Source organism: Pogoniulus pusillus, chromosome 13, assembly GCF_015220805.1.
Source record: "Pogoniulus pusillus isolate bPogPus1 chromosome 13, bPogPus1.pri, whole genome shotgun sequence".
Taxonomy (NCBI): domain Eukaryota; kingdom Metazoa; phylum Chordata; class Aves; order Piciformes; family Lybiidae; genus Pogoniulus; species Pogoniulus pusillus.
In genome coordinates, this window is record NC_087276.1 from 10,739,088 (window position 1) to 10,766,540 (window position 27,453).

Sequence of the window (27,453 nt, forward strand, 5' to 3'; positions counted from 1 at the left end):
ATGGCTTGCGCGACCCCGCGGCCCGCCCCCCCGGGAGAGCTGGGCAGTGTAGTTGCCTCAGCTCTCTGCGCGCCGAGGCACTACAATTCCTGTCAGCCTTAGCGTTTGCCTTCCCTTTCTTCCGCCTCCGACTCCGGGAGGAGACGGGACATGTAGTTGGCGCGAACACCTCAGGCGGGGCAAGAACTACTCGTCCCATCAGGCCAGGGCTCAGTGCTCCCTCGGGCGACACTGGTGTCTTGCCCCGCAGCGCTCTGGGAAGTGCAGTTCGCAAAGGCGGAGTCGCCGGGTGGCTGCTAAGCTATTCCCTCGTTCCACAAGAGGATCGTTTCGAGGTGCGGGCAGGCGTATAGGACGTAGCCTTGTCGGGGGATACGAGCTCATGCCGGCTGCTCCAAGGAGCTCGGCTGTGCCCCTCGCCTCGGGGGCGCCAGCCTGCCCTGCGGGGGTGAGCGGCGGGGTCTGCGGAGAGCGGGCCCGGCGCGGTGTGGCGCCTCATGGATTTCCCGCCTCTAACAAGGACTCAGCATGTAGGAGCGGGTGAAGACATGCTCGTTTTGGCATTTATCGATGCAAAGTTGCACCTACATAGTCCTGGTAAGCATAGGTGCTGAGTGACAGTACAGTGGCAGCGCCTGCGTGGGGTCAGTAACCTCCCCGGTGAAGATCTGTGAGCAAAAGTGCTGTTACCTGAGGTGAGCACAATGATTTCTGTACAATGTCCACCCGTAAGTTGACAAGATGTTTTAAAAGTCCCGATTTTGGTAATTCTACAGCACACTTTCCCTTGGTTAGTCGATTTTTTTTTTTTTAATTCCAGTTATGGCAACTTAAACAGGACTTCCTAGGTGTGCATACCTGTGACTGGTAAGGCTGATAGAGCTTACAAAAAAAACCTAACCAAACAGAAAGAAACACCAAAAAACCCAGCCCCAAATTCCAAAATCATTGCTCGAAGTTAAATATATTTGGAGGAGACTGGGAGGAACAGGGGAAATTAGTAGGTCTTGGTTACATGGCTGTGGCAGCATCTAATTTTGGAATGTTCAGCCTAAGTACTTGGAACTAGAAAAAAGTGCTTGAGAGATGGGAGTTTCTGTGAGTGCTCACATATGAGGACTGAGTCATCTGCAGCATTGTTTATGTTAGAGCACTGTAGGGCAGATTATGAAGTTGTTTTGAAAGCAGATGGGCTTCAAACTAAAATAAAATCATCATAGAATCAATAAGGTTGGAAAAGACCTTTAAGATCATCAAGTCCAACCATAATGCAACTACCATGACCACCAAACTAGATCTATATGCTTCTTGAGCACCTCCAGGAATGCTGATTCCATCACCTCCCTGGGCAGCCTGTTCCAATGCCTCACCACTCTGTCGGTAAAGTTTTTCTTAATGTCCAATCTAAACCTTTCTTGGCACTATTTAAACCTATTTCCTCTTGTCCTGCCAGTAGTTACTTGGGAGAAGAGACAATCACCAGCCTCACTACAACCTCCTTTCAGGTAGCTGTAGGGAGCAATAACATCTCCCCTTAGCCTTCTTCAGACTAAACAACCACATCTCCCTCAGTTGGTCCTTTATGATCTGTCTTTCCAACCCTTCACCATCCTCGTTGCTTTTTTCTGGACATGCTCCAGGACCTCAACGTCTTTCCTATACTGTGGCATCCAGAGCTGAGCATAGACCTCAAGCCGTGGCCTCACCAAGGCCAAGTACAGGGTCATGATCACTTCCCTACTCCTACTGGACAGGCTATTTTTGATACAGGCCAGGATGCTGTTTGCCTTGTTCACCAGAGGAAACTGCTGGCTGGCTCATGTTCAGCCATCTATCCACCACTGCTCCCAAATCCTCTTCCACTGGGCTGCTTTCCAGCTGTTCCTCCCCAAGCCTGTAGTATTGCTTGGGGTTGTTGTGATGAAAGTACAGGACCTGGCACTTGGTCTTGTTAAACCTTGTTTTGCTGACCTCAGCCTATAGATCTAACTTGTCCAGCTCTCTGTAGAGACTTCCTACCCTTGAGCAGATCAACACTGACACGCAGTGTCGTCTGCAAAGTTGCTGATGGTGCCCTCAATTCCCTCCTCCAGATGATTAATAAAGATATTAAACAGAACTGAACCCAATACCAAGCCCTGGATTTAACTCTTTTTATCATAACTTTTTGGGCCCAGCTGTCCAGCCAGTTTTTAATCCAGCAGAGTCTACCTGGCTATGCTATGGGCCACAAGGTTCTCAAGCAAAATGCTGAAAATGTAAAGATCTTGATTCAGTACAAAATCTAGTGCATTTTTGGTTGGAGAACTACACAAATTCCTGAAGTGGCATTTATGTAACATAATCGTGGCACAAAAAGCAGCTAATTTCTGGCAGCACACCAGCAGCAGTATATATGTCCTTGACAAGCAAAAAAATCTAAATGGCAGGTAGTGCACACGTGTTACTGGGGAAAAGTGATCACATTCAGGTAAAACACTAGTGGGCAGCACTTACCAAAGTAACACCACTGATAATTGATTTTGGGAAAAAAAATGTAATTCACAATGAAAGACTATGTACCTCTGCTAGGTGGAAGTCTTTTGTTCAGCCAGAGAGCTTACCTTCACCAGAGCCTAAATGATGTTTTAAAGACGTTGTGAAAAGCCATTCTCTGGTTGTTCTCTAGTTCAGGGCTCCTTGTCAGCTTTCAAACACACATTGCCACGGCCTCTGTTTTTCAAAGTTGAGTATAATTAAGGAAGATTCCTATGTGTGTTACTGTTGTAATATTTAGAATTTGATTAAACTACAAGTTGCTCAGCTGTCTGTGGCAATCATGTTTCTGTTAGGAAAAAAAAGGACATATGCAGTCCCACTGAGGGCTGGGGTAGAAGCAGCAATAGGATATGATCCCCAACAGGGGAACAGAGCACACATTTAGAAGTAAAGCTATGGAACTAAGAAGTAAGTTTCTTAAGCAGCTAAGACAATAAAGAACACCTCGGTATAGCACTCTCCAGTTCCTAAACGTTTATTTGGTTTTTGTGTTGGGTTTGTTTTGTTGGGTTTTTTTTTTTGGATTTTGGGTTGTTTGCGGTTTTTTTGTTTTGGTTTTCTTTTTTTGTGGGTGTTGTTTTTATCTATCTACCTACTTACCTATTTATTTATTTAAATGTCAACCTTTGCTTGACATTTATGAACCAGTAGGTATCTGATGTGTTTAATTTCATATGGAAACAAGGCATCACCTTTAGGAAAAGGAGATCATAGGCTACTACTGTTGAATGATAAAAATCCAGTGGAAACAAAAATTTACTGTTATGGTTTGGATTTGACCCTCTCCCAATAACCTTTTCTGGAAATCTACTCCCCAAAGAACAATTTTGCTACACTCATAATTGGAAGCAAAAATGGAATTATCTTTACAAAAGAAACAATATAAGAATATAAAAGGGCAATTAACAAATGTACAAAGTATATTTACAAATATATGTACAGTTTAACAACAGTACAGGACTCCCCTGTACCCTCAGTTCAGCTCCTTATTCCCTCTTGGGGACAAAGGGTCCCAAAGGCTAATACCACACATGCTCCCTCTCACCACCCTGTATCTTACAGAATCCAAACCAGAGAGAAGCTGCAAGGTCAGAGGGAGGAAAGCACAACCTGAATCCCAGCAGAGCAGTAAGAGAAGAGAGAGATAGCAGCTTGCTCCACTGAATATAAACTATTTCAGAATACATAAACTTTTTCTTCAGTCCAATTGAGTAAAATGAATTTATCTTATTATGATGTGAACTCTGAGCATTCCACCCCTCTTGCACTTGTCTATCTAGAAAATTATCTTTACAATTAATTTTCAGTTTTCAAATTGTAGCATTCACAAATTTTGCTGATGCAGTGGCTTGTTACTGTACATTTTTTACCATCATTATGAGCATTTAATAGCTCAGGTTTATAATGTCTGCAATGCTGTATGGCAAGCTTGTTGTTTGTTTGAGCGTTGACACAGCCTGCAAGTCAGAAAGGGCTTAACTGGAGGCAGGTACTATATTTTCAGGGTAATTAAGACTTACCTAAGGTTACCAGTACACAGAACATATAGGCATCAGTTTTTGCATACACTTTGACATTCCTATAAAGACTTCTTGAAGTTTTCTTTGGAATGGAACTTCCTTCTGCCAGCTCCTAAAGTATTGAGTTGTGATTTTTTTTTTTGTCAGGATGGGGATGGTGTTTGCAGGGAGTGGGACCAGCCATGTGTTTGGTCAGAGGTATGGAAGTGTATATTACCACTGATTTCAGGAGGAAAGAATTATTTGTGTTATGCAATATTCCTTCCTTCCTTGACAGGCACTTACTCCCTAGGTACTTGCTAGAATATAAACAATTAGTCCACAGAATTTCAGAAGATGCCAGATGTCCTTTTGACTGTACAAACCTGTTTTGCAGGCTGTGTCGTGCATAAGAATTGTGTAAACTCAAACACTATTTTTTTTAACAGGGCCAGTAGTTTGTTTTTCCACTTAGGAACAGCTGGTACTCAAAACAAACCTAATTGGAATCATGATAATTTAATGTCAAACTATCTCCTGAAATGTAAATTGTCATTTCTCTTGAGCTTTTCTCGTTTAAATCTATTTTTCATCAAAATGTTCAAAATAAATATACTGGCTCTTCATTTAATAAATACTAAAAAGCTTTTCTTATGAGAACCACCCATATAAATCCATTGTCACCTCATGAACAACTTGAATTATCAAAGCACTGCTTAAAAAAGAAGAGGCTGGAGCACCTCAGGGTTAACACATGGAGGCTGTGACAGAGTTCCACCTGTCCTTGCACTGCCTTCTCGCTCTTGTTAGACCCTTTGCTGAGTCAGTCTATCTCATTAAATTTAGCTACAGAACAATCCACTTTTTTTTCCCTCCTGGGTTACTGAGATGAATCAACTCCTAAGAGGTGTTTGACAAATGCCAGAGCTTATGTCAAGTAAGAATGGAACAGGACTTTTTTAGGGAAAGCAAGTTATCCATTTACGAAACTATCTCAGGGTAGTAGCTTCATCACTAGTTTGCAGCCTGTGATAAGTCAGCCCTATAGCAGTGAAATGGAGGTCCTCATTCATGTGGTATTAGGAATAGTATTCTGTACTTTAGTAGTAGCTTTTATCCAAGGTTCTGACAACCAGTTTGCACCCTAGCAGATATGAAATATCAATGTTTTGTTTCTGTGAAGTAGTAAAGAAAGGAATATTTCACTAGAAGGCTTCAAACAGGTTAACAGCTTCGAACAGCAGCTCGCCACCAGTGGGTAAACTTATTTAACTCTATGAAGCAGCAGCAGTCTAAGTGGGAAGGAAGGTGGGTTTAGAGTGCTGGGTTATGAATGAATTGACTCAATTTACCCTGAGATCAGATAAGCTTCTGATCTGCTGCAAAATGGCAAAGGAAGCATTTAGCTGAGACTAGGAGGAGCGAGAAAGGAATAAGAGTACCCTTTCTGGTGTGGCAGCAAGCTGAAATTAAACTGACGCACTGTGAGCCATGCCCTGAAATTTAAAGGTATTCAAATATGTGCATTAGTTATGCGCTTAAATGAGTAGCCTGATATTTACAATGGCTTTGAAGTCAGAGCAAGCCTTTAAAAACAAAGCCAAAAGAACAAGTTATTTACTTAAGAGGAAGAAAAGACGAGAGTTACAAGGTAAATTATTAAAAGAAAAACACAGGAAACTATGCTTGGCTATGAAGGAGCTGTTCTAGAAGCATGAGGCTTTGATCTGAGGCCTACATGAAGGAACAATCTCAAATGACATTCTAGAATTTAAGTTTAGAATTACTTAGAAGAAACAGGTGGAATTAAATGAGTCCAGAAACCTTTTGTGGGAAATATGATTAAGGCTGTACCCAAGGAGAAGTGATACACCTCTTTTGAAGGAAGGCTGTGTAAGCATTTCTAAATACCTTTCATAATGTTAATGAGGCCTGACACAGAATTGAAAATGCTGAACTAGTTTAAATTTGATTGAGTGTCAGGAGATTAGAAATTAGTATTCTCAAACACTGGTAAATTTTCTTTCCAGGTAGTCTGTCGAGATGTAATGGAGAACTAAAAACCAGAGTTTCAGCACAAGAGTTTTTTCAAGCACTGTCTGTCCTAAGCTTCACTGGTGTTCCTGGAAGGTTAAGGGAGCTATAAAGAGGCTTTTTTATTTGCACAAGACCATGTATTATCTGAACTAAAATATCTTACTGATTTGTTTGTTTCAACCATGTTATTTAACAAATGCTGGTTTTGACCTATTACGCTCCCTCTGCTGGACACCCACATTAATTGCTTTATTTGTGTTTTACATTAATGTATTCTGAGTTATTTGATTTGAAGAGCTTCAAATAAAAGTTGCCTTTGGTTTACCAAATGTAACATCATAGCATTAACTCTCCTCCATAAAAGAGTATTTAGCAACATAACTCTGATACATTTCATTGTGGGTTGGTGATGAATGCTTCTGAACTGAATCCTTCCTTTTGAGAGCTCAAATCTAGAATTAAAGACTTTCTTTTGGAATAAAAAACATAGACTGCAGGCCTAAAAGACATAAAATGTATTAGTTTTCACTTTAGATAGCAAAGTACTATATGGGTCCATACACCAAAATGCCATCTTATAATTCCCTGTGTCCACCTTCTTACTTCTCAAACAATTCATGTGCTCAGCTCGTTATCTTCCAACGTAGTTACTTGTCTCTCATTTCTGTATGTATACACAACCTTTCTTTCTCTTGCTTTATTTAAAAACAAAGACTGAAAGGTTTTCTTTTTTGCAAGTGTCATCCCTTCTTTTTCAGATGACTTTTACTGGAGGTTGAGTTCTGAGCTGTGTGATCCATTACTTAGTTTGCCTGCTCACATTTGAAAAAAAAAAGATCTGTAAGTTGGGTGCTAGCTAGTTCTTTGTTCAAGGTACCTCTCTTTGAATGCAGTCATTGCAGCTTACTCCTTAGACAGAATTTCTACTGTGGTATTAATGCAGTCATTGCAGCTTACTCCTTAGACAGAATTTCTACTGTGGTATTAATACCATGAGCCTCTAGACTGATAAATAGTAGAGGAAGGGTAGTTTAGGGAAGTAGTTTTGCTATCAAAATTGTTCAGTGTGTATGGGGTTTTTGCTATCAAAATTCAAAATAAACATATATGGGAGTTTAGGTGTGCATATTGTGAAGAATCTATACACAGTTGATAAACCTTCTGACAGTCAAACATATTCTAAATAGCAGGATTGCTTAATGTGTAAGGAATGTGCTGAGCAAAGAACGTGCATTCAAGGAAGCGAAAAATAGGATCACTTTAAGGATGCATGCAGTGACTGAATTAGGAATGGAAAGGGTAAAGACAGGAGGGAATCTGTTTTAAAGAAAGGCAGAGACAGTGTGCTTTTAGACATGTGAAAGCCAGGTGTAGCAGTGCGAGGAGGCATCGGGTCGGTTAAGATACTGAAGCAAGTGAAACAGACCTCTGTTCTTCTGCTTTCATCTTGATTAGCAACATTTGGATTTGATTAGAAAACCCATCTTCTGCTTTGTTAAATTTAGTTCCATGTGTAAATCTGTTGAATGTGGAGAGTAAATACTACACACCTAAGAAACACAGTTTCTCTGGAAGTGATAAGGTGGTGGAGTCGTCGTCCCTGGAGGTGTTCAAGAAAAGACTGGATCGAGCACTTAATGTCATGGTCTAGTTGATTGGTTAGAGCTGGGTGATTGGTTGAACTGGATGATCTTGGAAGTCTCTTCCAACTTGGTTGATTCTATGATTGTATAAAACAGAGTATATCTTTGCTCACTGTGACAAATTTGAGATTCTCAGGGGCTGAGAAGCTGAGTTAACTGAGCAACAGTGGGTGCCAGATTCTCAAGTGTCTTGGGTTCAAATGCAAGTTCCCAGAGACTCTTATAAATTTGGTAGACCCAATGACAATTTATAGAATTTATAGAGTGCCCTCCCCTCTCCCCCCTCCTTTCCCCAAAAGACAGGGAGAGAGATAAAGGTAGGGACACCCAAATAAATCAATCTCACTCGATTTGGAAGTAAAAAAAGGAAAAGTTTAACAATAACTTAGAAAAAGGGATTGGAGGTAGGGGAGTTTACAAAGGATAAGGAAGGGAAAACCAGCAAAATACAAACAGGGATGGATACAACCCGAGTAGTGTGATGGTGTCTCTGCCTCGTGGCTGCCACGTGTTGTGCTGGTATGCAGTATCAGTGTGTGTGTGTTCATGAACGCAGGAAGAGAGAAAGAGCAAGAGGGTGAGGAGCAGGAAGTGCTCCTCTTTTATACCGCAGGAAGTGGGGGGAGTGGGCTAACCATCACCTGGAGTGTGGCCCACCCCTGAGGAGGGGCCAAGACCCCTAGGGTCAGGTTCAGGGTCACTCCCCCAGGAGTGTTAACCCTATACATCAAGAGATACTCTTTCACTGGCTGTAAGATAGGAGAAATAACAGAGAATTTGCAATTCTGGATGTCTTCACATTATCCATCTTGTAGTTTGATATAGAGGTTAAAAAATGCAGAAAAAGTGGCTAGCATTTAAAGTGAGGCTTATAGACCTGCAAGGTGAGTCCTTACTATCAAACAGAATTCAGCTGTATGTTGTATAACTCTTCTGGACTGTGTCAATAAAGAATGTTTTTTTGTGAGATAATGAAAATGTTGAATTTGGCACTGAAAATATCAATACAGGGTGCTAATGCATGATATCTAACTTTCTGTTTGTTCACACTCTTTCTTGCAGTGACTTCCTGACATGGAGAAGCTCAGAACTGCTATGTTGACCATTGGATTCCCTCATATTTCTAGGCCAGATCTGCTGCCTTATACATGGGGGAGGACTTTCAGAACACTTATGTTTCATATGGAAAGTTTTACATGCTGGTTGTCTATTTCCAGGGAGGTGAAAATAGAAAACTATTTTCATGTGGGTTTTTCATGTGGTTTCTTTTCCCCTTAGTTCTACAGAATTCCAGTTAAGGGAGTGTTTTGTGTTAGAGATCCCTAAAGATTTTTGTTTCAGTAATGACTAAAGCGAAATGGCACTATTGTTATGAAGGAGGAATAACAGTGTCATGAGATTTGTAAAGCTGCTCTTCTATAGCTAGTGAACGTTGCAAAGAAGACTTACTTCATTATGAAATGGTGAGAATGAAATAGTGAGCTTGTTTCTAAATATGACTAATGACTCCAGAATTACTCATTGTCAGTATTTTTATTCCAAAGAAGGCAATTTCCATGGGGAATTATTCTGGAATAGGGATGGCTAAATCTATTACAGTTTCCCTTCTGCCTTGAGAGTGAACTGCACTGTGATGCTGTACATGGGAATTTGAAATTAAGATAATTGTGTGTGGCTTAAACTTGTCCACAAACATTGTATGGCTACAAAGTTTGGTTAAAATTATCAGATGAAAATTTCTTGTTGGGCTTTAGAGTATGCTGAGCCTTTCTCATAATTCATTGGTTGTTCACATTTATTTTTGCTGTTACTCCATTACCCCTGTTGGCATTACCACTGATTAGTTCAGATTTACTTTGACCATCTGTAGTCACTAAAACAGTGGTACGTGTGAGAGAATTTTGCAAACACAAAATGTTAAGTGCTTACATTAAGAAATGAAGAAAAAAAAAGTTTATGTTCTGCAAAAACTATTGCACTAATATAAAAATGGCATTCAAGCCAGTATTAGCTTAATCCAAACTTGCTTGCACAGTGATGGTTTTATGCATTGTCCTTAGTAGTTACATAACTAGTAATGTTGGCATATGTGGAATGTCAGACAGATGAAGAGGTATCTTCTTTCCCCAAAGGGTTTATAGTCTATTAACACTGCTTTTCTGTTATGCACTTAATCTTTTCCATAACTTGGTTCCTAGCTAAGTAAACTTGGAACTTAGTAAAGAATAGAGAAACTGACTGAGATTTAGCTGACAATGTTTATACTATTGTTATTTTAATTACTATTTTTAAGGAACATTTTTCTCTTTGGTTGTTTTGTTCTTTAATCTTTTCTGGAAATACCAGATGTAGCAACAGCAGCACCATTCTTTTCAAAGCAGTGGTTTAATTAAAATGTGCTGAACCAAACGGGCAAAATCCACATTGTTCTTAAGTCTGCACTGTGCCAAAATGGCATTAAAAGATACTATGTGTAAAAGAGCATTGTTCTGTGCAGCTTGTAAAAGTTAATGAAGACAACAAATCCTTTAACAACCCCTTCCTGTTTCTTAGCAGTGTGTATCCCATTCCTAAACAGCTTATCTCCTCTCAGCCATACAGCTAAAGCACACACTTAGCAAAATATGGATTTCTGAAAGTAACCGTTTCAGAAAGTTTAACTGTCTGGGCAATTGCTGTTCCTCAAAGTGCAGTAACTTTTGGCAAGAAAGAATGGTGATTTTTTGTATGTATGTTGATCTCTCAGGTTTTTAGGATTTTTGTGATGACCTGACATATATGAAGCTCTATAAAGAGCTTTAGAGAATTGGAGAGGACTCAGACTAAGCCTATACTGTAAGGCCTGACAATGTAGTTCAGTTACTTTACTAGGTGGAAAAAAGTTGTACATGTTGTCCAAAAGAGCTGTGCCAGCACAGAACGACTAATGTGGAAGCCACTGTACAGTCATAAGAATTCCTTTGTCTGCCTAGCTAACATTGTTTGTGAAGGGAATGTAACAGTCCTAGCAGAAAATTCTCTTTCTTTTGATAAGTGCTATGCAATTATGCCAGCAGAATTTCTGAAGTATAGTCAGGCAAAAAAGCTGGCACAGGCTTGGACAGAGAAACCCCAAAGCATCAGAACAAAGCTTTGTTGTTGAAGTTATGTGTGGTAAATAGAACTTGAAATACTGTTCTGTGAGAGGTGAATTTCAATCTTTATATTTAATAACTGACATAACAGTATTACTTAATTCAGTTCACAGTTTTCATTTTATTATTTCAATGCTGAAACTCACAATGGCTTTAAAAAAATTAAATTGTGAAAGATAAAATAGTCCTTATCTTTTTTATCTGATTGATTTCTGTCACATAAGTAATGCCAATTTAACATATGTTTACAATTGGCACTAAAAAGGGTTTGTGGAAGTCTTAGGCTTCTCCAGATGTTTCAGGAAACCAACGGTCAAGGTCTGGGTTCAGGGCAGGAAATGCTCTGACAGGATGCTTAGTTCCCGTGCTCTGCTAAAGTGGTAGGTAACTGTAGGTCTTCTGCTCACATGATGGAAGCTTGTAAATCTAAAGTGTGTACACAGCTTCAGAATACCACCTCCTGGTCTGTACTGTGTGGTTACCTACCTGTACTGCCTTCATCAGTGAAAATGAATTTGATTCCTGGTCAGCAGTTCAGTACCCAAAAGGAACTGACAGAAACCTACAGTTGTGCACCTGTCCTATAGAAACAAGTGCAGAAGCCATGATAAGTAGTTCCATCTACTAGAGGCTGTAACACAGATTGCTCCTCTAAAAACAGTTTGTGCATTACCACATGGTGCATTTCATGGGAAAATGAGTCTCATACATAGTAACATGGTAGGAAATTACAATTCATTATACAATATTTTCTTTTTATGTAGGCAAAAAGGCATAATAAATTATGTCAAGAAGAAATTTAACTGCAATAAGCCTGTAATTGTAATCTATCTTTGACAGTGATACTGGGTAGAGGCAGTTATCGCAGCTTGCTAGACATTACTGATTAATTTTGTACTCTATTAGGTGAAAACAGCATGATAAAACTAAGATGTGTAAGTTATTTTTACTGTGCTAGTCTGTTATTTGAGCTTTTTTTTCTCTGGCATTTGGTCTGCATCATATACACACACAAATCTATGTCTGCTCAGTGTGCCCCATCACCTGGCTGAGGTGTCATTTACATTCTACCACAAGAATGAAATCTATGGCCCACCTATTCTTCCATTTTGAGTACTGCAGTTTTGGTACAGTGACAGTTCTGCACTATGAAAGAATAAGGGGAAAAATGCACATAATGTTTTGGATCAAAAGTGCAAAATATTCATACAGCTCCTTCTTTCACCATAGGAACTTAATCTTCCTAAATTTCTTTTACAGCTATGGTTGTTAAAAAAAAAAACAACCAAAAACAAACCAACAAAAAAATTTAAAAACAGACCAAGAAAAAAAACCAATCAAAACCTAAAAGATTCAATAAGGATAATTTGGAACCGAGGAGTAATATCCCAGTGACTGAATCTCTAGATTTGATCTTTCCCTTATAACTGAAGGTCTTCAATGTGTTTTGTACAACACAATTATGATGTAATTGTTGAAGATGTACTTTAACAATATCACATTTAAAACCAGAAAAACATTCATTGGAAACAGTAATTCTTTCATCTTTTAGGCGTTCTATTATTGTCCACCCTGGGACATAGGCATGAAGGAAGCTGTCTGAAATTGAGGAGTGATTAAGTGGCAAACATAGAATCTAAACTGGTCTTATTACTGTGCCTCCTGCCCCTATTTCTTTCATCTTATGCTCCATGGACTGGACATGAAGAACAAAATGTAAATATTGCATAGTTCACTTATTGTAGCAAAAAAATAATTACTGTGGCCCATCACCATGAAAAAAAAAATCTAAAGAACAATTATTATTAACTCCTGTTTGGACCTATTCTTGCTTTTCTACACCTTGTAATGTTTAGCACCTGTTCAAGAAATGCCTTCTATAAATATCCATTTTCTGTTTCAGGCAAAATTTACATTGAAAACTATCTTGGTGCAGCTGTTCAGTTTTTCTACAATTGTGAATTGCCAAAAAAGGAACAGTAACTCCTTGGGTGTGTCAGAGCTAAATTCTTTTTACTTACCATACTACTATGTAGCAGGGCTGTGACTGAAGTCTACGCATTATTGCTAGCTGTTCTTACAGCTGCTAAAACTGAGAACTGAAAAGCCCTTTGTAGATGATCTTCACTCTTTTACAATTTCTGTGGCTTTCCAATCCTGTAATTACTGACCCTGATGGCACACTGCCCCAAAAATGAATACTTTGATCATTTGCTGATCTCTTGCAAGCCTTGTCATCTTCGATGTTCTAGTACACCACCGCCGGCATGTGAAAACTACTGTGATAAGAGTAAGTAATATTTGTGCAATACTTCATGGCCATGCAGGGCATTTTCATGTTTATTTTGCATAGAATTGTAAACATACAAACCTAAAGAAGTCTAAAACCTGTAAAGAGTTTATCAGAATAATGTACGGACTCAAAAAGAAATATTAAAGACATATGTAGTGTATCCTCTAGGAGTGTTAAGAAGAGCAAATTTTTCAAGCTTTCAAGTTTTACTTGAGCTGTCAACAGAAACAGAATTTGCTTCTTTTATATAGACATTTTATGTGTTGGATCTCTTTACTGTTTCGTTGGCTATTATTTACAATGTATTTAATGCATCTCTTTCATTTCATAAGGTACTGATTCAGTTGGAGTTCTTTGGATTTGCTTGGGCTTAGGAGGAATTTTAATGCTCACTCTGCTCACCTTAATGGTCTTGTTTAAATGGAAACACTTAAGGCATCTAAAAGAAAAACTGAAAAACACAGGTGAATAAGTAAGATTCTTTATCAAATAATTTTAGATCATTGTATATTTTAGCTACTCTTAGAATGTATGTATTTTGCATACATATTCTAGATACTTAATGGATTGTTTTGCATTCCTCCAATAGTCTGGGTAAAGTTACTGCAGTTATTACAGAATAAAATATGCAGATAACTTTTTGTTGGTACTGGAACATGTCAAGATTGTTCTGTTGCACATTCATAGTTGGCTTACTTTCTAGTGCTTGAGAAGTCATTCATGAATCCTCAGCATCAAAAGATCTTTATAAAAAGTTTCACCCTCTTCTGACTGAATGCAAAAGAGATTCTACCCAGGTAGCAAATATGCATTCAATATTAGATTTCCATCTTATAAAATATTAAATAAAGTTACTTAATATTCTAGCCTGCAAGAAGCCTGTGTGATATATTTTGGGAAGGTGAAAAAAAAAACATTTTTTCAAATATTCATATCTGTGGAATGTTCAGCCAATAAATAATGATATATGCCAGATAACTTAAATACTTATCCTGAAGAATAGGGGGTACATTATCATAGACAAAAGATTCTCATATATTACTACATCTTAAAACTTTCACAATATATTAAGATTTTCACTAAATTTAGAAACATAGTTTGAACATAATGAAATTTGGATTTTCAATAACTTTATGTCTGGTACAGTATGATGCATGTACTAAATTAACTTCTGTCTATTTACAGACTCTGCTGTGGAGCTGAGTAATATTCTCAAGGTTCATACTGAAAGCAGTGTGAATACAGAAGGAACTAGACACTCATTTCAAAGCAAAACATTAACCTATTCAGTGGAAGAATGCACTTGCAGTGACTGTGGCTTGGTAAAACCTCAGACTGACTGTGAAACTTCATTTCCATTACCAGCTACAGAAGAAGGAGCTACTGTGCTAGTCACCACAAAATCATTTGACAGTTTCAACTATATTCTGGGTGCTGAGTGACTATAAGAGAGGTATATTTTTACTGAATAGTTATTGCAGTATAGCTATTAAATTTAATACTTGCAGTTCAGTGGAGAAGGCTAGTACATAGTCCTTATAGGTCTTCCATTGAGCTTTCATTAATATTGTCTTGCTATTTCTACTACCTCTTTGGTCAAGTATTTATACATTATTCTCACGTGCTAAATTAGTTTTTGGAATTTTTAACTTCTGAAAGTCCCTACTTTTTCTGCCTTTAGAGCCTGAATTTACTTTTGCCAGGAACATACAATAAATAACAATAAATAAATTTGCAAATAAATATTTTATGTTAATCTCCAATCTTGTGCTTAAAACATGCCTGAAGGCACACATGAAATGTTCCAAGAGACAGAAATAAAGACCCAGATCACATTTTCAGTCTTGTGAAAAATAATTTCAGATATTCCCTAGGATGCTTGGAATGGGAATGTTTTAATAAAGAATACCTTTGTAGAACATGGAGTAGAATATAGTGTCTCAGACAGGTAGGTTGTGATGCTGTGGAGCACCACACCTCTGATCCCAATGTATTCCTGATGGTACAGACTTTCTCTTAAGTGCCAAGTGCTTTTTGGGAATGTATTATATTAAAATTTACTTAGATTTTACTGATTTTTTTTTTCTTACCCTTGTTCTGTGTACAAGGACTACTGATTAGATATACTCATGCTAGGCTACTGCTTGGCCTCAAATTAGGCATACACTTTTGTCACCTTTTCTCCCAAGCATTAATGGTGTTTTCCTAATATAAGGCCATTTTTTGCCTTACTGGAAAGCTGAACCAACAACAGAAGCAACAACATTTATTTATTCGCAGATAACATTTTATTTCAGGCTCTTCCATGAATTCTAAACGAAAATGTTAAGACTAGTAAATTACTGCACTACATCTATGAACAATCATTACTGCAGCAGCTTAAGGAGAACGACCACAGCGTTTGGGCCCCTTAGGAATTAGCTGTGTAGGTCTGGCCACGCATAGCCAAAACCTGACACAGAACTCTCCACTTTACGATGATGATTTAATTTATCGAGGAACTCGTAAAAAAAAAAAAGTTATGCTCCGTTGCTCCACACAACGTGCAGCAGCCTGACAGTTACATAGGTCTGTACTGATAGTGTGCAATATAAGCCTCAAAAAGAGTCTACGAAAGTTGAGGAAATGACTTCGTTAGCTTATGTGAGGTTTCACCGCTTTGAAACATGAACCTTTCAGGGCTTTTGGCAGCTGGGGTAGTGCAGACCATTACCTCTCGATTTCTTCTCGTCGTTCATTCGTCCAGTTTCCACCGCACGTGTCAGACCGTTTGGGTTTCTGTGAAGCGGAGTTAATCGCCACAGGACGTCCAGCCGGGCCTGGAGCCGACACCTTGCCAGGCCCACAGCCTGGGGCGCGCCGCGGCTGGAGGAGGCAGCGGCCGGGCGCCCCTCGGGAGGCGGTTTCGCGCCCTTTCCCCAGGAGCCTGTGAGGAGACGCGGCGCCGCGGACGCGCTCCCACCTCACACCCACAGACAAGAGCTCTTCACCGCCACCGCGGCGCGGAGCGCTGTTTACCTTCCGGGGCGGCGGGGCGGAGTTCCGGGGCGGAGAGTGGGCGCCGGCCGGCTCGGCTTTGGGCTGTGCGGGAGGAGGGATCGGGTCCGGCGGACTGAGGGTGTGAGCCCCGAGGCCACCATGAGTGGTGAGTGGAGGGCTCGAGCGGGGCCTTCTCCTCTCGGTGGGGCCGCCGGGACTCGGGCACTGTCAGGGCTGGCATGGGCAAAGCTTGCCTGCTCGGTCAGACGTGGCTCCGTCCCTGGCGGGCCGAGGCGCCTTTCTCCCCCCTTACTCTTCCCTGGCTGGGTCGTGGCGTGGCGCAGGAGACTTTGGCCTCACTTGCCCCGCGGTGTGTGGGAGGGCTCAGCTCTGGCCCCTGCTCTTCATTGTGGCTCCTAAAGTCACCCTTAAGTGTTGGTTATTTGGGTTTTTTTTTCCTTATTTACAATCTTGAAGACTTCCCTTGAGCTTGACACTGGTTTAAAGCTCAAGCGATGCTGGTCTGGGGGTCTTCGTTGCCTCAACGGTGCAAAATCACAGGAAATATTCCCGAGAAAATTAATGACCAAGGGAAGACAATAAAAAAACAAACAGACTTACTAACATGTTGGTGATTAGAGAGGTGAGAAGCATGACAGTTGGACAGAGTGGTTCGTTGTAGTACCTAGAGTGTTTCTCTAACTCAGTCTTGACCAGCATGTGTCAGTTGTGGATGAGTTCGTTTCTGGCCTTCATGTGTATGGGTCTGCAAAATCCTGAGTGTTTTGAGCAGTTTGTGAGGGGAAATATTTAAAAGCTTTGCTTGAGAATTGGGACCCATAAACCTTAGGGCTGGAGGAATCATAGCCAGTTGAATGGGCTTGCATGGAGATCTGTTGGATAGGATGGAGGGGGAAATTTTATAGATCGTGCCTTTAAATGTAAATGTATGTATTATTTCTTAAAATGCACTGGAAATGGATTAATTTGTTTGTGTTTCTTTGTTTATTTTAAGAGGTGCTTTAGTGAATGCTTTCATGGGTCTACTTGTATAACTTCAGTAATGGCAGTTGTAGACAGCACTCTGCTCCTGAGAATTAGATAATACGTTTTTCTCCCACTCCAATTTAATAGACGATGAGATCTGTTGCCAGAGATAGTAAGAGGAAAAAAAAATAGTAGAAGAATAAACTGGAGTAAGAAAATGCTGCCTGCTTTATGGATAGCAGTCACTTCTGAGAGTGAAACCAGAAATGAAAACACTTCATTTGTATTTTTCTCTGTTTTGTTCTTGCCTTTGTGGTAAGAAGAAAACAAGACACTTTTATGGATGAAGAGAAGAGTTAAAAACTATTGTGGGCAACCTTGCTAATTAGCGTTGTGAAAAATGCAAGTAACAGTCAAATCTTTTAGACCATTGAAAAAGAAAGTTTCTCAAATGATTCAGATCTTCACACAATATAGATTAAAATCTTAATCCTGAAATTTTTAAGAGTAATTTTCATACAGAAAACATCAGCCTTTCAGTGATAATTTCAAGCTGGGACTAGCCTTGTGCAAATTTGTGCTGGGAGACTCATCTTTGCAAGCTCTTCGCATTCTGTGATTCGAAAGGCTAGGTGGCATAAAGCCTCATGTATTTTTAATACCTTTATTTTTAAATTTCTTTTTTTTTTTTTTTTAATGAAGAGGTAAATGTCTCTCCTCGTAAACCTGTAGCTACTTAGAAGAAAATAATGCCTAAGGTGGTGGTATTAAGGCTAGTACTCAGTTGCATGGGCAGCCTCCTCACTTACCCATCTGTAGCCCTTCCCTAGAACTGCATGACTTTTCCAAACATCTTGATTTGACATCAATATAACACTAGTTTTGCACGTTGCCAAGCATGACTGCAGTACAATATTGGACAGTAGTTTTCCAGAATAACTTAAGTGGAACAGGTGAGGACAAATGTGTATCATTACCATGCTTGTTTCAGATAAGGGAGATAGGTAATGTTAATATCATGAAATATAATCATGTCCTTTTTTAGCAGCTGGAACAGCACTGTCTGTATTTATTTCTTTGCCCATTTTTAGAACTTAAAAAGTAAAAGCATTTTACTAAAATGTAGATAGAAGGACCTTTTTTCCTAACAGCCTTAATTACATAATAATAATGTATATTTTTGTAGCTGCAGTGTATTCTAGTGGATGTGAAAGTAACATCCTGTTGATCTGAGCTTTAATAATTCTGCCTACTAATTACATACTCGTATTTTATTGGACAGTGTTGAATAGGCTAAACCTTAAAGTTTACTAGATTTATGTGCTTGTCAAAAATTAGGGGTCCTGTCACTTGTTTAATGGCAGTTTCAAGAAAATGAAAAAAAAATGCAGCTAATTGGGGAAGAGGTAATGGAATCATAACAGCATAGTACAAAGGAATGTTTATCTGTTTGTTTTATCTTGAACCTGAACCCTCAGATTCTATGCTAGAGCAAGCACAAGGAACTGCAGTCTGAAATTTTGCATACAAGATTTGAAAAAGTATGCAAGAGCAATCTGAGATTTATTTTTTTTAACCTACATTTTCTACATGTGGTTCTGAGGAGAGCTGTACCTATAAAGAATTGGATGAAAATCCTGTTTTGCTTTACTTACACAGTCAGTTTTCTTCTGCTGTAGGTGTAGATATTTCTGGCAGTATATGGAGAGAATTTTGTTTTAAAAATAGGGAAGTGTGACTGTGAACAAGAAAAATGACAGGGGTCACAGAGACAGGTGCAGTGTGCAAGCTTGTTTTAAATTTTTAGCTGAGTAGATGTTGATGGGAGAAGTCTCTTAAGTTTCTTAGGTTTTACAAGTTTGTACTTATATTTTTGCAAGTATTTTTAGACTTATATTTGAAACTTCCTTTTTAGTGGCAATAATCTAAGTATAGCCTTTTTTCCCCCCTGAGTAATGTTGATTTTATGCATTCTAAGTTTTGCATTTGTGTATGTGTGACTGAAGTTTTACCTATTATTGTGAATCAGTAGAAGAGTATTTTGGTCAGTTTGTAATACACAATGAGTCTCTAAATCAGCTAGAGCTGATCACAATTAATTGATGCTCTTGTCTGAAAATATGCTGCTGTGTTGTTGTTATAAAGACTTAGTTTGAAAAATGAGGGCATAAATGATCAAAATCTTAAGCAGAGTTGGTAGTGATTTGTTTTTACCTTGCATCTACCTGAAACAAAAACATGGCTATCTACCTTGTTTTCTAGGCTTTTTCAAGGGAAAATACAATCTCTGCTTGGAAAAACTACACAACTTAATCTTTCAGTTTGTAAAGAATGTTAGACTTGTGAATATTATTTTTCTTCTGCTTGCAAAATTTCTGTGTTAAACAGCAATAGAAGAATTCTGATAGCATGCATTGAGGAGAAACTTTGGCCAGCCCTCAGAGTAGACATTATGTGGCCTCGTAGCCCTGTTGATAGCAAAGGTGATCGGAACTACTTATGGAAATTATTGATTGTAATCAACCGTAGTCATAATTGCCATTGCCACAAATTTACAAGTGAAATAAAAGCAAAATACACATTACACTGTACTCAGTCTGTGTAAATATAAGGCTGTTTGGTATCACATGCTTTAATCTTCTAGAACATCAACATAATGATCATCTGTAGGTTTCTGTATTTTATGCAATTTTTAAATTATTCATAGACTAGTATCTAGTTGTAAACCATTTCTATGTTACCACATAGAAACAGAGGTGCCAAAGAGATGTGAATTGAAAAAATTAACGTGTTTGAAAGACAGGACATGACCCACGTCCTTAGTATTTTCATTTGATAGATGTTTTTCGGGTTGCAAAATAATCAATTACAGTAATTTCTTCTGAAATACTCTCAAACTGTTAATACAGAGAGAAATGTTATATTATTCCTATTTTCACAAGTGTGTGGATAGGTAAAGACTCTGAAAGTAACAAGTATTGAAACAGTAGAGAAAAATCTGTAGGTTTGGCCTCACAGGCGGTTGTGCTAAGAAGCTAGGGGCAGACTGCTGACTGCGCAATTTGTCAGGGGGGTTGGACTTAACGATCTCCCTTGCAACCCCTGCCACTCTATGATTTTGTGGTATTTGGCATTATTGCAGTATGCTTTATATCGTGAACCCAAAGCCTTACTAAAATAAGATTCTAGATACTTCAAACAGTATTCCTGCATATTAGAGAAAGGTAACTTGAAACCTCAAAACACAATCTGCATCATCTTACTTAGAGAAAAGACATTAATAAATTTACTGGAATATTTGCCATGAGAAGAAAGTTTTCAGGGCCCTAGTGTTGGCCTGAATGTGTTTTTCTTAGAGAACTATTTATTTTAAAGCAATATTATGTTGTTGAATTTCAGGTTCACAGAGCAATGACACTAAAAGGCAGTTTCTTCTAGAACGGCTACTGGATGCAGTTAAACAGGTGAGAAATCCTATTTCTATAATATATTTATTCTGAGTTGTCAGTAATTGCAGGTACAGTCCTTACCCTTTTTTCTCTTTACCAGCTGAAGAAGAAATTTTGCCTCTCGCACAGTACTGCTTGAATTTTTGTTTCTGCTGAGAAATAACTATCAGGCAGTATTTGTTTAAATGCTTGTTTATGAGAGATTATATTAGTAGTGTTTCTTAATCTATACAGTAATATAGAACATATATATGATTAATTGTATTAGTATTTGTAATATATGACAACCAAACTGTGGTGTATTTCAAAGGCTAAACTGATTAACATTTCACAGTAGCAGCTTCTTTTTTTCACTAGAATTTTAGTGAATGGTTTAAATACATGTAATTATGGGATTTGTTACTGTATCTATTTATCTTGCATCACCATGAGGTTCGGTGAGTAGACCTTTGAAGACAGGATTCAATTCAGGAGAGCTTGGGGAGCCAATGATATATTTTGTAAAGAATGATTTTTTTTGTAATTGTAGCACTGAGCTGAATAGCAGCAGTGTTTGTTCTTGTGGATATACGCTTAAAACTCAAAAGTAGTAATTTTTACTCAAATTTCTTGAAGGACCTGGAGGTGTTCTCTTCTGGCTAGCAAGAATATATTTGAGCTGTGGGAGTAGTCCTTTAGTGAAACATAATGCTGTGAAGCACTTTTTTATTGCAGGCTATATTTGCCAGAGGTTTGTTTTATGCCGCTTTTTGTTATGGCTTAAATGTTGATATCAAAATATTGATACTAAAATCTGTTTATTGCAGTGCCAGATACGGTTTGGAGGAAGAAAAGAAATTGCTTCAGACTCTGATAGCAGGTAAAATAATCTAAGAAATTTCTAACATGCTTAGCTTATCTGATGAGTGCTAGACTTGATGAGAGATGGAGGAAATCATGCAGTTATAAGCCACAGGAAGTGCAGAAGAGGAAGAAACAACAAGGGAAGAGAGGGGAAGTGCAGAAGCTCATCGCCTTTCAGGAGCAGCTTGTAACACAGCTCTTGTGCATCTGATCTGCCTTTTCTGAATTGGAGAAGTCTAGTATGAATATATGTATATACTTTTTTTTTGTCTGGGAGATCATGTGTCTGCTGTAATGTCTGTTTTTAACAGCAGCAGCTTCACAATCATCTTGGGTATAGTTTGAGTTATATTCTGCTTTATTAGTAAAGTTTTCCAAACAAAGTATATTTTCCCTAACAGAGATGTACTGGAGAACTTTGTATGTTAATAGCTCTTTCTCTTTTAGGAAGTTATAGTATATTTTCAAAAAAACATTCATTGCTTGTGTAGTACAAACTGTATTTATGAAAATGTAATTGCATTACATATGAGAAATAAGTGAGCTGGAGCTGAAACACGATGAACGACCACTGTAGCAGATGAAGATGATTGCTCAAATTAATGCCAATTCTGTTGGTTATACTGTTTGTAAGTAATGACATCAGTGTATACAAGGAATCTTTTACTATATATAAGGTAATGGTTCACCTTTACATTCTCTATTCAGAGAACTGTTATAAACCTGCCTTATAGAAACATAGTTAATTGTTCTTTTCATGTGATTTCTTTAAAAATTCTGTTGCAGAGTCACTTGTTTGTGTGCTCAGTTTGAAGCTGTATTACAGCATGGTCTGAGAAGGAGTAGGGGGTTGGCATTAACAGCGGCAGCGATCAAACAGGCAGCAGGTTTCTCCAGTAAAACTGAGACAGGTAATTCATTAATCATAACTACTCTATTTTAAATAGTTGATCAGTACAAGTGAGAGTTTCTAATGGAAATTTTAAGCAATGCACTGAACTGCAGACTGCTGGTAGCACACTTAATACTTGGAAAATGGTTATTGCTTCCTTAATGTAGTTAAATTTTCATATGAAGTTTCTCTACAACTTCTGTTTAGAAACCTGAAATCCTTAGAGTTTCATTGAGGATAGTATAACTGGCAAAATTCTTTCAAATTCTGCTAGGGGTCAACACTGTGTAACTGTGCTGTTAAGTTTTTACTACAGCATTTTCATCCTTAACCTTATTTTACTCCGTACTTAATTGCTATGTTCTGTTACACCAGATATAGTTAAATTCAAAGAATTGATGGAATTTTTAAACTGAAACCTTCTATCATTCACATTGGTAGGGTTTTTTTTGATTACTTTCTCTACATTTCAAGAAAAGATTGCTTTATTTTTGTTGCTTTCTCTTCACCTTGATGTGCCCTTGTGAAGTTGTTCATCTTCATCAGCTTTGTCAAGTTTGACATATAGTATCTGTTTTCTTAAACAGGATAGACATAATATAAGGAAGTTTATGGATTTTTTTTTCTCCCAATTGAGAAATTTGAGACAACTGCCAAAAAGCCTTTATCAATATTTTGGGTCAGGGCAAGGAAAGTATTTTAGTGGAAAGGGATCTTGTTGACTTTTAAATGTGACACTTTTGGTTTGTAAAGTAAGATGAATTTGTCATTTGCATGTCTTAAAGCTCTGGAGCTACTCATTCCTTTTGATCCAGCTTCTGTCATTTCAGAATCAGCACTAAGACAGAGTCCTAAAGATTTTTTTTTCTTTAATAATATATTCCCAGCTGAATGTATGAAGCTATTCTATGAAATACTAGCTCAAACATGCTTAAAAATATGAGTTTGATTTTAAAATGTAAGATAGAATCCTTTAAGGCATGTGTTTGGCTTTTTCAATTAATTGAAAGGTTCTCAGTGCTTGAACAGCTGGAGTTCTGTGGAAATAAATAACTCATTTAACTGGGGAATTATACAAAGATGGTAAATGATTCACCTTTGTTCAAAGTTATGTATAATTGCCTGCTTCTTTTCTAGAATAACGTATAAATGCATTAAAATATGAGTCTAGCCTTTTTATGTGGGATGGTGATGATGATGATGATGATTATTATTCCAGAGCCTGTGTTTTGGTATTATGTGAAAGAAGTCCTGAATAAACATGAACTGCAGCGCTTTTACTCTCTGAAGACAATTACTACAGATATTGGTAGAGGCCGGGCTTGGTTGCGCTGTGCGTTAAATGAGCATTCCCTGGAAAGATATGTTCATATGCTGCTTGCAGATAAGGCTCGTCTCAGGTACTGTAGCTGATATCATTGCAATGCATTGACAAACAAAGTACTGAGATAAAAAAACCCCTAACAAAAACACACATTCTAGTAAGACACCGTACGAGTTACTGTGCTAGTGAAGCCACTTAACCTCATGCTTTCATGTTGTTCCCTTTTGAAATTTGGTAGCTATCAGGATAGTGGCTTGTGTCTGTATCAGCATGTGACCTTGAAACCAATTTCACTGTGGCACACGAGAAAATATGCTTCTACACTCAACTTAATTTCCATCCTCTTTCCTAACACCCTTCCTTATTCTTTCAAGTTTCCACATGGAGTCACTGACACCATGCTTTGAGGTGGCCCTCTCATTGCGTTAAGATAATACAGAATAGCAGTCTTGATCTTATCAGTTCATCCATGGTAATTGCCTGTTATCCTTTGGAGATACCCATACTGTATTTGAAAAGCTTCCCAGCAGTCAAGCAACAGGTATCTACCACTGCAAATCACTTGAAACTGATTTTGTTACACTTTGTCAACCTTCTTGTTACAGAGTTACTGAGAATAACTGGCTATGCATTGTGAAATCCTAAGGAACATTGGATATGAAAAAAGTGCTTAAGTTCCTACTTGAGCCCTACCTCAGCCAGTTTTGGTTTATTTTTTTTCATTTGCTTCAATTAGTTGATGTATTGGATAAAGTTTTTGCCAGAACTATGCTCATTAGTACTTCCTTTTCATTTTTTAGTCTGTTTCAGTCCTGTAGCTTCCTTGCAAGATAGATTTTGATATCAAATCAAATGAAGATGAATGAAACAACAAAGGGAAAACATAATCTGAAAATCATTGGATTGGTATATCAGTAATAATGCTTATGCTCGTTGCAATACTTGCACAGTGTCAGGATTATCAGTATTCTCTATTTTTTTTTCCTTTTCAATTATAGTGTCTTCTATGAAGACTGGTCTTTTATGATGGATGAAGAACGCTCTAGTATGATCCCTACGATGGCAGCTGGTAAGACTTTCTCTTAAATGCTGCTGTTCTTGGCAAACACTATAATGTTTTGGGATGTCATATCTGTTTCTGGAAAGTTTCTCTAACACTCTCTTTGCTTATGTGGAGAATGTGTGTCAGATGCATATCGAGGGTGCAGTAGTCAAGGTATTATGCCAATTTATGCTATAAATTGATGACCTGTTAAAATATTTGATCTCGCCTTCCTGCAGATCAGAAGTCATTCACATAAATTTTCTAACTATTAGTCCAGGCAAACTTTTTTTCTAAAATGTAGCAGAATTTAGAGGAAACAAAGTGGATTATTCATTACTAGAAAAGAGCAATGATAGACTTAAACAGTAAGATCTAAATTTTAAGTAAATACATGGAAGGAGAGTAACAGCAAGGAATGATAACAGCTAATTTGCTTTCCTAGAGTTTGAATGCAGAAGTTAGAATCATAGAATCAGTCAGGGTTGGAAGGGACCACAAGGATCACCTAGTTCCAAACCCCTGCCATGGGCAGGGACACCCTACCCTAGATCAGGCTGGCCACAGCCTCATCCAGCCTGGCCTTAAACACCTCCATGGAAGGGGCCTCAACCGCCTCCCATTCCAGGCTCTCACTACTCTCATGGTGAAGAACTTCCTCCTCACGTCCACTTCCTCCTCATGTCCAGTCTGAACCTCCCCATCTCCAGCTTCGCTCCGTTCCCCCTGGTCCTGATAGCCTAAAAAGTTCTGTGTTCATACCTTTACCTTTTCTCAGATACATAGTTAAATGCCTCCTTCTACAAGTTAGAGTTATGGGAGGTTTTTTTAAAAGAGAAAATAGAAACCAACAAATATTTAAGTTGTAGTGAAATAGTTTTAAATAAAAGGTAATGAATTAGTTTGCAGTGCTTACAGCTCAACAGCCACCAAGATAAATTCAGAATGGTTTGCATCATCTTGAATAGCATCTGAAAAAGAATGAATAGTCCATGAAAGAAATAAGACTTTCTGCAGAAAGGACTGTGGGATTTTTTTTTTTTTAAAATCCCACATGTCATATTTTTGTAAATCCTTCTGTCTTTGTAACATTTGTACGAAGCATGTAGTGGAAACTTGATCTTTTTTCCCCGCTTTCTTTTATCTGAAGGTCTGAACTCCATTCTTTTTGCCATCAACATTGATAACAAGGATTTAAATGGGCAAAGCAAGTGCACACCTACTGTGTCTGATTTGTTAAAGGAATCAACACAAAATGTAACTTCATTATTGAAAGAATCCACCCAGGGTGTTAGCAGCCTTCTTAGAGAGATAACTGCATCGTCTCCTGTCTCGATTCTAATAAAACCTGATCAAGACACTGACCCACTTCCTGTTCTTTCAAGGAATGTAAATGCTGGTAAGCAGTCTTGTGCTGTTAGTGTCATTCAGAAACGTATAAAATATTCAGGTGTATTTAAATAACTTTTCCAGTTAAATTTAATGCACGATTATGGAACAAAACCCACTGAGTGCAAAATAAAAAGTGTGAATTTTTTAGCAATACTGGTGTTAATGCTGATTAACAAATGTGTATATTAGTTTTCTTGCATCACTGTGAGAGGGAAAATAAAATATCTTATTGGTAAAGTGCTTTGCTTACAACCTGAATTTCAATTTCTTGTAAGGTCATGCCTTGTCGTAATTTTTCGTATTTAATGTGTTTTTTTTGGATATTTTATTAGAAATACACTGCCATATATCTGTCATTATATGTAAGATAAAAATCTTAGCCTGTAGTCTTCTTCAGGCAGCACTCATTTACAGTCTGAAGTAGGTAATAGGCACAAATGAAAATTTACTCATATATTCGTTTTACCTTTACATGTTTTAGTGTTGCAACCAGTCTGTAGGATGTTAGTTACTGACAAAGACCAAAGGTCTTAAATCTCTTAAAATTTGGAATTAACTGAGCAAAGTGTGATGTTCGTTATACATTTTCAGTTCCGAAAATAGCAAAGGATATATTATCCTCTTCATTTCCAGAAGTTGAGCTGAGAGTTTTGTTTTGTTAAGGTAAAAAACTCCAGGAATATTCTGGGTTTAATGTATTTTTCAGATAAGAAGCAAGGTTTGAGTTTAGACTTTATATTGGTTTGGTTATAAGAAAAAGGAAAAAATCCCACATGCGAATGCTACAAAGTAGGAATAGAAGCTGAGATAAAGTCTATTTTTTATTGGCATTTAAAATAGTCTTTGTCTTGAAACACAATTTACAGAACAAACTTGTAAAGCTTTTGTTGTTTAGCATGTCAAATTAAATTAAAATAGTAGGTGATACTGAACTTAAGATGATTTGGTTAGCATGGAATAGACTTGCAAGATGAAATAACTGGATAATTAACCATGTGCTGTACATGAGTACAGCATAATGTACATTATGTGTTCAGTACATGTGTACACAGTACATATAATGAACAATTTGCATTAAAATGTCACTTTAAAAGAAATGGGTTTGCTCAAATGCTGTTATAAGTTGAATGTTAGAGCATGTCAGATGTTTTCATTAAAGTCTATATTCTTTGCTGGAATTATGTTTGCATCCAGAATGGGTCTTGACATTCTCTTTCTGTCAAAATATGTTAATGTTTCATATGGATATCTAACACTGGACTTGAATTAAGACAGAGCATTTTAGTCCCAGTGTGAGTTGTAGTGGTAGCCTAAATTTTTGTTATTTCTTTGTGTGCTTCAACTTTGCAAGATTAATTAGCCTCCTGTGAACATCAAGAGTGAATAAGAATAGATAATAAT

The 27,453-nt window shown here is 38.0% G+C and overlaps 2 protein-coding genes across 5 annotated transcripts in view; both read left to right on the forward strand.

Annotated features, from left to right (window-relative positions):
• Positions 1-9,157: 9,157 nt before the first annotated feature.
• Positions 9,158-15,062, forward strand: TNFRSF17 (TNF receptor superfamily member 17). Its single transcript, XM_064152963.1, has 4 exons — positions 9,158-9,180; positions 12,755-13,141; positions 13,477-13,608; positions 14,330-15,062. The coding sequence occupies exons 2-4, from the start codon at positions 13,027-13,029 to the stop codon at positions 14,584-14,586; spliced, it is 504 nt and encodes a 167-aa protein (XP_064009033.1). The 5' UTR covers positions 9,158-9,180; positions 12,755-13,026; the 3' UTR covers positions 14,587-15,062.
• Positions 15,063-16,208: 1,146 nt separating this feature from the next.
• SNX29 (sorting nexin 29) overlaps positions 16,209-27,453 on the forward strand; it is a 97,365-nt gene continuing 86,120 nt past the window's right edge. For all 4 annotated transcript variants that reach the window (XM_064152956.1, XM_064152959.1, XM_064152957.1 and 1 more), the window contains exons 1-7: positions 16,209-16,289; positions 20,510-20,574; positions 21,366-21,418; positions 22,189-22,313; positions 23,514-23,694; positions 24,617-24,687; positions 25,811-26,059. In XM_064152956.1, coding sequence (XP_064009026.1) covers positions 16,283-16,289; positions 20,510-20,574; positions 21,366-21,418; positions 22,189-22,313; positions 23,514-23,694; positions 24,617-24,687; positions 25,811-26,059 — 751 coding nt within the window. In that variant the 5' untranslated portion in view covers positions 16,209-16,282. The remainder of the gene's footprint in view (positions 16,290-20,509; positions 20,575-21,365; positions 21,419-22,188; positions 22,314-23,513; positions 23,695-24,616; positions 24,688-25,810; positions 26,060-27,453) is intronic.

Coding starts and splice junctions, on each gene's coding strand:
- TNFRSF17 (XM_064152963.1), top strand. CDS start 13,027: ATGGCACACTGCCCCAAAAATGAATACTTTGATCATTTGCTGATCTCT. Junction 13,142..13,476: donor TGAAAACTACTGTGATAAGA/GTAAGTAATATT, acceptor TCATTTCATAAG/GTACTGATTCAGTTGGAGTT. Junction 13,609..14,329: donor AGAAAAACTGAAAAACACAG/GTGAATAAGTAA, acceptor GTCTATTTACAG/ACTCTGCTGTGGAGCTGAGT.